At 38.7% G+C, this 13250-nt stretch overlaps 1 protein-coding gene across 1 annotated transcript in view; it reads right to left on the reverse strand.

Annotated features, from left to right (window-relative positions):
- Window positions 1-12555, reverse strand: part of grip2b (glutamate receptor interacting protein 2b) — a 494738-nt gene extending 482183 nt beyond the window's left edge. Inside the window, 1 exon segment of the mRNA XM_059329756.1 lies at window positions 12118-12555. Coding sequence (XP_059185739.1) covers window positions 12118-12178 — 61 coding nt within the window. The 5' untranslated portion in view covers window positions 12179-12555.
- Between the last annotated feature and the right edge of the window lie 695 nt (window positions 12556-13250).

A 13250-nucleotide genomic window follows, 5' to 3' on the forward strand; every position in this document is an offset into this window, starting at 1 on the left:
TTTTCATTTTATTTTGATTAAAAATAAAAGTATAAAGCTGCCAGGAACCCAAAATACAAACAAAAGACACATGTGTCTTAGGAAATGTACCATTTTTTATTGATTTATTTATTTATTTTTACCATTTATGCACACAAAAACAGCAGAAAAAACAATAAATAATGAAAGCTACAAAACAGTCAATTTGCATGTAAATTAAAAAAAGTAATAGTTTTCATTGTAGAAATAAAATTCACATTTTAAAAATGGTCTAAAAACATAAATGGCACACTGTGAAAGCTCCTATGATTCAACTTTAACTGGCTTTCTCAGCTTGTCTACATATCATATATCAATACATTTATTACTGTAAATTAAACATGTGTATTTTCAATAAATAGATGGACTCCAGAGGGTTAACTATTGCACACAATGTGCTCTTTGGAATACAGATAATATTAATTTCACAACTGTCAGACAATAGTGAAAACAAACTTTTTTTTCGGGGAAGTAGTGTTGCCAACTTAGCGACTTTGTTGCTATTTTTAGCGACTTTTCAGACCCCCTTAGTGACGATTTTTCAAAAAAGCAACTGGCGACAAATCCAGCGACTTTTTCTGGTATATTGGAGACTTTTGGAGGCTCAAACCAAACTCAAACCAAAATTCAAAACACCTGAACTGTAAGAGTTAATAACCTTATTGGGGCTGAGATGATAAACCAAAGGAAACAAAGGCAAAATTTATTATGACCTCTTTGAATCTGGCACCCAACACATAGCCCATTACAAAAAAACTAAAACTAACACTAAAACTAATAAAAACTAAACTAAAACTAAGCATTTTCAAAAAATAAAAACTAAACTAAAACTAGAAAACTCACTCTAAAAACGAACTAAAACTAACTGAATTTGAATACAAAAATTCACAACGAAATTAAAACTAAAACTAATGAAAAATCCAAAACTATTATAACCTTGCTCTGTACAGTTAGCGATCCCGATTAATTCACCATCACTATGTTTATGATCATCGGAGACGCTGTGCATAATTAGCCATGCTGCTTTGTTTATGATCAGCTGCTAATGTTGTGCACAGTTAGCAACGGCTAACTTCTTGTAATGGAGACACGCAGAGTGAGAAGACTTTTGAGAGGGCGTGGCCTGAGACTTTCCACTCTTCCCGCTAAAAGAAACACTGCTTTTCTCTTGTTAATTAGAGAAATAATTAACCGAGTGAAGAGGTTGTTGAAATTTTTGGAAAAAATCGTAATTTCTTACCATTCCTGTTACCTTTCCAGCAGCTTTTAGACTTTCCATTATGGAGGAAGTAATTATTCAATTAGTCAGTGGTGCTGCAGAGCGCCCACGTTCTGCAGATGAGTGCAGTATTAATGGCGTATATTTATATGGAGCTTTTACTCAGAGCACTCTTCAATCACTCATTCACTCACACAGGGAGCAGCGAGCTACCTTTTTTAAGGTGCTGGTCTGACCATCGGGAGCAATTTGGGGTCCGGTGTTTTGTTATTACCCGGGGAATAAATAACCCTACAATTAGTAGACAACCTGCTGTAAACCCTGAGCTACAGTCACACATTAATGAAATTACAATTACCTCAAAATGATAAAATGACTCGTAAATAAATGAGAGATGTTACACGATGCTTCAGCTGGAAAAAAAATGTTGTAATTACTATTATTTTTTAATGTTTTGACATGTCTTCCTATTGTGTAGAGGCCATCAGACATTGCTTATTTCCTCACTAATAGTCTCATTTGACAATTATACTAATGCCTATAATTAAACACTGATGTTAAATGCTGCCAGAAGCACCTTTAGTGCTTTTTTTTTTGCCACGCGGCTCATGTCTCTCCTCCTTAATCTTCCAGTCTACTTTTCATTTCTTTTTTGTGTCTTTTTTGGTCTTTTTTTATTTATTTTTTTTGTCATTTTGTTTCTTTTTTGTCATTGTATGTCTTCTGTGTCTTTTTTGGTCATTTTGTGTCTTTTTTTCTAGTAATGTTGTGTCTGTTGTTGTGTCTTTTCTTTAGTTATTTTGTGTCTGTTGTTGTGTCTTTTTTTAGTTATTTTGTGTCTTTTTTGTCTTTTTTTGTCATTTTGTGTCTTTTTTGGTCATTATGTGTCTGTTGTTGTGTCTTTTTTGGTCATTTTGTGTCTATTTTGTGTCTTTTATGGTCATTTTGTGTCTTTTTTGGTCATTTTGTGTCTTTTTTGGTTATTGTTGTGTCTTATTTTGACGTCATGAAGAAGTCGTGCTTCTACATATCATATATGTATACATCATTACACAATCTACTAACACATAATACATATATTGTATATACATTATACTAACACATATATATCTATTAAATGCTGCCAGAAGCACCTTTAGTGCTTTTTTGTTGCATGTCTCTCCTCCTCTGACCTCCTCCTCTCCTCCTGTTTCCTGTCTTCTCACTCCTCTCCTTGTCCATCAGCGATAACACAACTAAGCCTTATTAAAAGGGGTTTTTGGGGGTTGGAGCTAAATCACACACAGTTTATTACACAGCCACACATACAATCACAGGCTTTCTTTCCACTAACCAGCACATTATTTGATCTTCCAGTCTCCTGATTAATGGGATCTCGTCATTCAGCTGATAAGGAGCAGAAACAGGGGCCTTCTATCTTTCTCCTTCACACTCTCCTCTGGTTTTATCTGTTTCCTTCTTATGCCTTTTCCTCTCAGGTCTCTCTAACTCACTCACTCTCTCCTTTTCATTTGCCTTTTTCCCTCTCTCAGTCTCTTCCCCTCTCCGTCTTTCATGCAAAACATGGAGGCCATTATTATTTGTACCCTCCTTAACACTTTGATGCACAACATGGTCTAAAGTGACCCAACTGAGTTTTCATTTTCTATATCTCTGCAAGAAATTAACTTCATTCATTTTTGTATCACTACTACTGCTTGTAATGCACAACATGGGTCAAACATTTCAATTAAAAATTAATTTGATCAATTTTGGAATAAGGCTGTAACATAACAACATGTGGGAAAAGTGAAGTGGTGTGAATACCTTCCAGATACACTGTATGTGTGACAAAATTATAAAAAAAAAAAGACACAAAATGACAAAAAAAGACACAAAATGACAAAAAAGACACAAAATGACTAAAGAAAGACAACATGACTAAAAAAAGACACAAAATGACTAAAAAAGACACAAAATAACTAAAAAAGACACAAAATGACAAAAAAAAGACACAAAATGACTAAAAAAAAGACACAAAATGACTAAAAAAAGACCTAATTTAAGTCCTAATTTTTTGTTTTAATTTCTTACTTTTTGTATAAAAACCCTTTTTGTATCACTACTACTGCTTCTAATGCACATGGGTCAAACATTTCATTATGGGGTATTGTGTGTATAATTTTAATGAAAAATTAATTTAATCAATTTTGGAATAAGGCTGTAGCATAACAACATGTGGAAAAAGTGAATACCTTCCAGATCCACTGTATGTGTGACAAAATGATACATAAACATGTTAAACATATTAAATATATGAGTGTTTGGCCTCTCTAACTGCTAAAGTAACTATTTGAAACAAATTACTATTATTATAATATTAGGTCATTTAATATTAAATCAAATTGGGATGGAGTCATTTTTGACCCACGTGTGTAAAATTCATGTAATAATCCCAAAAAAATGTTTCATCATAAAGTATGAAAGGAAAAATGGATATAATGATCAGTTGTGATACAAAAAAAAAGACATTCAAAGAATACTTGGACTATTCAATCATAAAAAAGATAAGAAAGAAACACACAGCAGCATTAAATAACATGAGTTATTTTGACCCGTGTTGTGCATCAAAGGGTTAAATTCCCCACATCGTCCACATGATAGATGAGTTTTGCACACACACAAACACACACACACACACACACTCTCTCTCTCTTTTCTCCATCTGGCACACACACAAACACATTCATACACAGGCTTGCTTATCCATAATCTGTCCTTCAACAGGGGAATGAGATGTTTTGATCAAACAACTGTTACACAGCGGTGGTGAAGCTACTTATAAATGCATTACACAGTGGTCATTTCCTTTTAACTGTACACACACACACACACAATGCACAACACACACAATGATGCAGAAAAGAAATGACAGTCGGAGCAGATTTTTTTTTTTTTCGTCCATTTATCAACCCATTTTTTTTCCATGTTTGGCAGAGCCTCAGAGGTTAAGGTGCCATTGCTGGTTTGTTTTTCTCATCTCTGTCCCCTCATTTTCTGTCATTTGTCAAAAATATCTAATAAAGGCGTAATAAATGCCCCCGAAATGACTTTGTCACTAGCGTTCTCTGTGAAATGTGTGGAAATAACAGAATTGGGTAATTAGACAGAAAATAAATGCCAGAAAGTGAACAATAAAGGTCATGTTATTAACAAAGTTTCCTGAAAGTTTTACGACAAACTGCTCAGTTTGGGAGTGAAGGTCAGTCTCCCACATCTCAGTCTGTGTCTTTATTAGGACCACGGGGTAATCGCACCGAGCACTGGTCCCTACAGCAATAGTTGTAGGGTCCAGTGTAGGGACCAGGGAATTTTTCACGACGTAAGTCGCGAAAAACTGCCCAAAATTTTGCATTGAAATGAATGGGACGGTCGAAAAAAAATGAGTGAAAAAGAACAATAATTGGAGATTTTTAAACCTCTACTTCTCCGGCATAATTTCACCTAGAGACTCCATTTAAACTTTAAACAGTAGACACAAGTCTTGTGTATCGGTGTATTAATCCACGTTTCGATAGGTCATATAGTTTTTTACCAATCCCTGTTCAATGACCATGATCATTTTTGGAGAAATTCTGAGATTATAATGGGTGTGTATTGCACGGAATGTTCGTGTCACAGTGTGTGACATCATCGCCAGAGTGTAGAGGGAGAGAAGAAATTGTCAAAAAATAGATTTGAAAACTGCGCTCCAGGCCGCAAATTCCACTCTACAGAAATAATTTATACATAGAAACGTAGGAAAATTTGTCTTCTCCCTCACAATCCTCTGGTAAAGCTGTCAGAGTTATAGTTTGGGCGTAGGACGCACAGATGCTCCACCAACACCACCAACAGCCTCATTGGCTCCCATATTAAAAACGCAGGAAGATTTCTGAAAAAGGGAGATGTAACAGTTTTTTTTAGATCGCTCTAACAAAGCTATTTTTTCATTTTTCTTAAAAAAAACAAAACATATGTAGACGTTCAGGAAGAACTCAGGACGCTCAAAGTGAAGTCAGATCAATGATAGGTATTATGGTTTTGCCAAAAATGCTTTCTGTTCGAGGCCAGAAATTCCAGTCTGTCCACCTCTGCTCCGGACCATTGGCAGGTGTCAGTTAATTCTGTTGATTGCTTTGATCTGATTGCCTTTGATCTTTGATGTGATTACAGTTACAGAGACACACACACACACATGCGCCTAAGCGCGCACACTCGTCAAGATACACATGCTTCAAACACACACAAACACACGTAACCTTATGTGATGTTAATTACACACACACACACACACACACACACACAGGTAACTTTGAGATTTTTCGTTACACACACAACTGCGCACGTAAGCGCGCACACTCCTCCAGATACACGTTTCTCTCTCACACAAGCACGCACGCACTTTAGTCTCGTCAACTTTTTTACCATTGATTTGAGATTTTTTGGTCACAAATTTGAGATTTAGTTATCATAAATTTGTAACTTTTTTACCGCTATTTTGAGTTTTTTTGGTCACAAATTTGAGATTTTGTTATCATAAATTTGTAACTTTTTTACCGCTATTTTGAGTTTTTTTGGTCACAAATTTGAGATTTTGTTATCATAAATTTGTAACTTTTTTACCGTTAATTTGACATTTTTTGGTCATAAATTTCTAACTTTTTTCTCAAAATACCCCCCGGGTCTGTATGTTTTTTTGTTTTTTTACACATTCTGGCAGTATGCAATGTCCTCAAATATTCCCTAGGGTTGAAATGTGGAATTTGCAAGTATTTCAATGAGTGTCCTATTAAGGGTTAATAATGGAGGAGAGGTTGCGCTCAGCTCCTTCACACACATTTTTACCAAATGCATTCTGCAGAGTGCCACCCATTAAATATGACAGACTGGTATAATCAGGGGCCTCAAACAGCTTTTCATGGGTCCATAAGGCAGTTATCATTGAACAGCAGGGTCAGAAGCTGCATCTCACACACACACACACACACACACACACACACACACACACACATCATGAGTAAACACAATTTTCGCACCATCTCTCTCCGTGTCTGGCACGTCTCGCTCTCTCTCTCACACAAACACACACACATCATAAACAAACATCATTCTTGTTCTGTCGGCCCGTCTCTCTCTGTCACACACACTCATCATGAGCAAACACCTTTTCCGCTTAGTCGCACACATAAATAAAGCTTTACACCCGACTCACAAACTACACACACACACACACACACACACACACAGACACTATTCTCACTTAGCCAAGTGCTGCCTCTCTTTCTCTCAAACACAGATATAGTAAACATGCAGAAGATTCTCACTCGGCACATGGTCTGCTAGAACACAATGATAGATTAAAACACTCGTCCATTTTTTTACATTGTCAGAGAACGTTGACACAGCAACTGCAGCATTAAGACACCTTGCATCTCATTAGAAACTACAACATAATTGTATGACCACAAACTGTGTCTAAAAACCAGATAAAAACACTAAATCTGAGGGAGATGATCTTGCTGCATGGACAGATAATTTCGCTTTCCAAGATTTCTTAAAGTCATCCATCCATTTTTCTACGCTTATCCGGGGCCGGGTCGCGGGGGCAGCAGGCCAAAAAGGGCATTCCAGACGTCCCTCTCCTAGCCACAATGTCCAGCTCCTCCTAGGGGAGATTATTAAATTATCTGTCCATGCAGCAAGTTAATTTCCCTCAGATTTAGTGTTTTTAATCTTGTTTTAAGTAAACTGTGGGTACTGGGAGATTTTTGGGGGGTGAAGGTAAGTTGTAGTAGGGGGAATGGGTCCTGAGTTCTCATCAGAACTGCGAGAGATGTCTACCAAGGTCCAGTGTACCTCTAAGTCTACAGAGGGGACGAGTGCAAAGGTAATCCCAGAGAAGATGAGCAGAGACTGGATTAGGGGGATCCATTGATTGCTTTCTGTCAGGGATTTAGGCAAGGATGTCCCTACTAAAGGCTGCACACGGACCCTTCAGGAGGCTGGAAGGGGCTGCCTCACACCTACAGGAGGCGTGATGTGTTTCCCCTACATTCATTCTCCACTGCTGAATTATATGCACCGCTGCTGCCGAAATTTGTCATGATCATTAATATCAATGCGCTACAAATTATACTTATTTTGTGTGTTTTGTGTCTTTTTTTTTGGTCATCTTGTGTCTTTTTTGGACATTTTGTGTCTTTTTTAGACATTTCGTGTCTTTTTTTAGTCATTTTGTGTCTTTTTTGGACATTTTGTGCCTTTTTTTTGTCATCTTGTGTCTTATTGGACATTTTGTGTCTTTTTTTGTCATTTTGTGTCTTTTTGTGTCTTTTTTGGACATTTCGTGTCTTTTTTTGGTCATTTTGTGTCTTTTTTGGAGATTTTGTGTCATCTTGTGTCTTTTTTTGGACATTTTGTGTCTTTTTTGGACATTTCGTGTCTTTTTTTGGTCATTTTGTGTCTTTTTTGGACATTTCGTGTCTTTATTTGGTCATTTTGTGTCTTTTTTGGAGATTTTGTGTCATCTTGTGTCTTTTTTGGTCATTTTGTGTCTTTTTTTGGACATTTTGTGTCTTTTTTTGGTGATGATTTCAAAGTTCTGGAAAAGTCCCATGATGCATTACGACACTCCCACATGTATTCTGATGCATTTCATTGGCCAAGAGACCGAAAATAGTTGGAAAAAACTACAAAATGACGTATCCGCTTTCCCGGCTTTAATGGTAGAATAACGCAACAGGTTTTAACGGTAGAAATGCGTTAATGCTTTCCCGCCTTAAATGGGTTAACACAATGCCACCAATACAGCTGCAGATATCAGAAGTAGCATATCCACTGCAGGGCCAACAGCTCATCTATATATGTGATTTGTATCATTCCAAACGGTTAAAGCGCTGCTGTGAAAAGCCTCCACTCTTCTGGTTTCAGGCTTTGCACCAGATTGTGGAACCTGGCTGCAGGGATTTGCTCCCATTCAGACACAAGCGCATTACTGAGGTTGGTTACTGATGCTGGGAGATAAGGCCTGGCTCGCAGTCAGACTCTCAGTTCATCCTAAATGTTTTGGATGGCGATGAGGTGGGAGCTCTCTGCAGGCCGGTCCCTCCACAATAAGCTCAGAAAACCATTTCTTTACAGACCTGGCTGTGTGCCTCATGGGGACGGTATCATGATGCTGAAAGAGGAGACGGGCCTTACACAAACTGTTGTCGCAGAATCCTACGGTCGTGTTCAGATTTCCTCCTCATTGGAACTATAAGAGGCAGAAATCCTACCTTTGTATGCCCTCCTACCTGTAGCTACACAAATAGTGGGTTAAAATGTGGGCTGATGTAGAATAAAACAGTGTTTGCTGAACCGCTTCTCATGCATTTGTGTCTTTTTTGGTCATTTTGTGTCTTTTTTTGGACATTTTGTGTCTTTTTTGGACATTTTGTGTCTTTTTTTGGGTCATCTTGTGTCTTTTTTGGACATTTTGTGTCTTTTTTTGGGTCATCTTGTGTCTTTTTTGGACATTTTGTGTCTTTTTTTGGGTCATCTTCTGTCTTTTTTGGACATTTTGTGTCTTTTTTTTGGTCATCTTGTGTCTTTTTTAGTAATTTTGTGTCTTTTTTTTGTATTTTTGTGTCTTTTTTGGACATTTCGTGTCTTTTTTAGTCATTTTGTGTCTTTTTTTAGTCATTTTGTGTCTTTTTTTAGTCATTTTGTGTCTTTTTTTGGTGATGATTTCAAAGTTCTGGAAAAGTCCCATGTTGCATTACAACACTCCCACATGTATTCTGATGCATTTAATTGGCCCAGAGACCGAAAATAGTTGGAAAAAACTACAAAATGACACTTTCCCGGCTTTAATGGTAGAATAACACAACAGGTTTTAACGGTAGAAATGCGGTAATGTTTTGGATGGCGATGAGGTGGGAGCTCTCTGCAGGCCGGTCCCTCCACAATAAGCTCAGAAAACCATTTCTTTACAGACCTGGCTGTGTGCCTCATGGGGACGGTATCATGATGTTGAAAGAGGAGACGGGCCTTACACAAACTGTTGTCGCAGAATCCTACGGTCGTGTTCAGATTTCCTCCTCATTGGAACTATAAGAGGCAGAAATCCTACATTTGTATGCCCTCCTACCTGTAGCTACACAAATAGTGGGTTCAAATGTGGGCTGGTATAGAATAAAACAGTGTTTGCTAAACCGCTTCTCATGCATTTGTGTCTTTTTTTGGTCATTTTGTGTCTTTTTTGGACATTTTGTGTGTTTTTTTAGTCATTTTGTGTCTTTTTTTAGTCATTTTGTGTCTTTTTTTAGTCATTTTGTGTCTTTTTTTAGTCATTTTGTGTCTTTTTTGGTGATGATTTCAAAGTTCTGGAAAAGTCCCATGTTGCATTACAACACTCCCACATGTATTCTGATGCATTTCATTGGCCAAGAGACCGGAAATAGTTGGAAAAAACTACAAAATGACACTTTCCTGGCTTTAATGGTAGAATAACACAACAGGTTTTACATAGAAATGCGGGAATGTTTTGGATGGCGATGAGGTGGGAGCTCTCTGCAGGCCGGTCCCTCCACAAAAAGCTCAGGAAACCATTTCTTTACAGACCTGGCTGTGTGCCTCATGGGGACGGTATCATGATGTTGAAAGAGGAGACGGGCCTTACACAAACTGTTGTCGCAGAATCCTACGGTCGTGTTCAGATTTCCTCCTCATTGGAACTATAAGAGGCAGAAATCCTACCTTTGTATGCCCTCCTACCTGTAGCTACACAAATAGTGGGTTAAAATGTGGGCTGATGTAGAATAAAACAGTGTTTGCTGAACCGCTTCTCATGCATGTTTTACATCTCTCTCTCCTCCAAAAGAGCCGATTCAAATGATCAGTTTGTCATCAATAATCGAGAGGATTAATGTTCCGTTAGTTAGATTATTTACAATGCAGCACATAGAGAGTATGGCGGCTAATGGTGCGTTCAAGGTCTACACGAATGTCAGAATTTTCAATGTTGTTCCAAGCTCCAAGTTCCAACTTTCAGTGTTAATATAACACAACATAAGACGTTACGGTAAGAACGTGTTAGACTCGCCTTCAAAATAAAAGCAAACCCACGTAGTTTTCAAAATAAGAGCAGATGGATAGATAGATAGATAGATAGATGGATAGATGGATAGATGGATAGATAGATAGATAGATAGATGGATAGATAGATATTTATTTATTTATCCCAAGCTGGGAAATTACTGTGCAGCAGCAGCATTACACACCGAGACAATAACAACACAATTAAATAAGAACAACCTAGGCATACTTAAGCAGAAAAATCTATGAAGATATCTATGATACCAGGACCAGAACCAGAACCATTAAAGTGATACAAACACCACTGTGTATGTAATATGATGCACTGATCTTCTCCTTCATTCTCCTTCACAATCACGTGAAGGGAAGCATTGAGTATTGGTTGTAGCTGCTGTGGTGGTGGACCAATCACATGTCTCATTAAATCACACAACACCCATAGTGATTGGCAGAGAGCAAATACCGTAGCACCATACAGTCATTTCTTTTGGATCTGTGTGCTGGTCTCGTTTGACTGGAGAGGCTTTGATGCTTGATACAGGGTCAGCATGTTAAAGGTGTCCAGTACAAATATGCAGCACTCGTTAAATTGTACCGTTTTGTCTTTAACCCTACACGCGCACGCTGCTAGGTCAACTTTTAACCTGAAAAGGATGCAACTCATACTGTTTATATCATGCTCCCAAACACCTCTAATATCTGACAAATCCCAGAACCTTATAGCAAGTTATATCTGGCTTTAAGCTGACTTTTGCACATTCAGCAGATCAGAATGGGGCCTTTAACTAAAGCAGAAGACTTATGCTCAAAAGTAATATAAAATACCACATGTAACATAAAATTTACGACAATAGTATGTATTTTAATTGTTCCTATATGGATGTATTTACACATTGCTTACTAATAGAGAAAGGGGGGGGGGGTTATTCTCATAGAACAGCAAAAAATATATATTTGTCAGACAAAAATGGCAAAGTTCAAATGATTTTCCTGAGCAGACTTCAACTCTCTATCCACACATGACCTTAACCTTCACAAACGCAGTCTCTCTCTCTCTCTCTCTCTCTCTCTCTCTCTCTCTCTCTCTCTCTCTCTCTCTCTCTATTGTCAACAGCGTTCTGTCTCCGTTTCACATGCGACACTTTCGCAGCTGCACACATTCACATATGCGCACTCTCACGCACGCACATGCACACTGTAGCTGACCAACATCATCACTGTCTGCCTCCTCCTGTGCTCATGCTGCAGGACCAACACACAGCCTCTCTCTCTTATTCTCTCTCTCTCTCTCTCTCTTATTCTCTCTCTCTCTCACTCACACAAACACGCACGCACACGCACCCTGACCTGCCAGCATCAGTAGCCTTGCGCAATCTCTGCTGAAACGGCGGAACAAACCCATGGTGACACGTGTGCGCACAGCGCGCGGCTCCAACAGACCAAGCGTGTCCACGCACACACATATGCAACACACACACACACACACACACACATAAAGACGCACGTGCACGCACGTACACGCACGCGCAATTACCAAAGCTGCAGGTGCTTCTCAATCAGCCCACATGCGCAAAAGACGCGCGCACACACACTTCCAGCGATCCAGAAAACTCTGAACACATGAAGCAGAAAGATTCAAAGTGTCTCCGGAAACAAACTGCTCACATCTCTGCACGGATTCCAGCAGCAAACAAACAAACCCGACCCACGGTCGGCGTGGAAACACACACACACAAAAAAACACAAGCGCATATTACAATAATTTGTTTTTGCCTTCCTACCTTCCTCGTGCATCCGCTGCAGACAGAAAGTGAGGTTCCTCCGCCAGCCCGGCATGTTCATGAGGGAGAGGAGGAAGAGGAGAGGTCTAGAGGATGAGAAGGAAGGATGAGGGTGATGAAGATGAGGGATGATGAAGAGGAGCGGTGATGATGATGATGATGAGTACAGTAGATCCTGTCCGCTGGAGGTGGTGACACGCAGGCGACAGCAGCAAATATAACGATCCCCCGGGTTTCTTCTTCTTCTTCTTCTTCTTCTTCTTGTGTTCTCCTTCTTTCTTCCTCCCCCGTGGTCCTCCCCCGGTGTGTCTAACGATAAACGGCGTGAAGCGGCTGCTCTCTCCGGTAACGACCCCGCTGACAGTCCGTGTGACAGTCGGTCCCGCTGCGGCACCAATGGTCTCTCTCTCTCTCTGCCTCTCTTTCTCTCTGCAAACAGAGTCCAGTCACCCCTCTCTCTCGCTCTCTCTCTCTCGCTCTCTTTTTCTCTCTCTCTATATCTGCCTCTCTGTGCGTCTCCCCTGTTGTCTCTCCATCCCTCTCCTCTCCCTCACTGGCTCTACTTTATTGTCTTTTTTTTTTCATTTACTCTGTCTCTTCTTGTCTCTTACTATTTTGTCCTCCTTGCTCCACTTTCTATATCCGGTCATCTTTCCCCTCTCTGAGTTCATTTTCAGTTCAAAAGGTTTTTTTAAGTGCTCAAGAAGAAAAAAACAAACCACTTTATTTCCAGAGCAATTTAACCCTTAATAGGGCACTTATTTAAATACTTGCAAATTCCAAATTTCAACCCTACAGCCTGAATGTGTTAAAAAAAAAAAAAAAAAAAAAAAGGAAAAAAAACGGACCCGGGGAAGACGGGTAATATTTTGAGAAAAAAGTTTAGTGGCAAAATGTGGCAAATCTACGAGAAAAAAAATGCGTAGATTTATGAGATTTAAGTGGTGAATCTGGGAGAAAAAAGTTTTTTTTTTCCACTTTTTTCTCATAAATCATAAAACTTTTTTCACGCTTAAATCTCTTAAATCTGCAACTTTTTTTCTTGTAGATTTGCCACTTTAAATTTGCTACTTTTTTCTCGAAATATTACCTGAAGTTACCAAATATAGTTCTTTGCCTGATAAAGGGTTAAT

The sequence above is a fragment of the Centropristis striata genome, chromosome 3, assembly GCF_030273125.1.
Source record: "Centropristis striata isolate RG_2023a ecotype Rhode Island chromosome 3, C.striata_1.0, whole genome shotgun sequence".
In the NCBI taxonomy this organism is placed as follows: Eukaryota; Metazoa; Chordata; class Actinopteri; order Perciformes; family Serranidae; genus Centropristis; species Centropristis striata.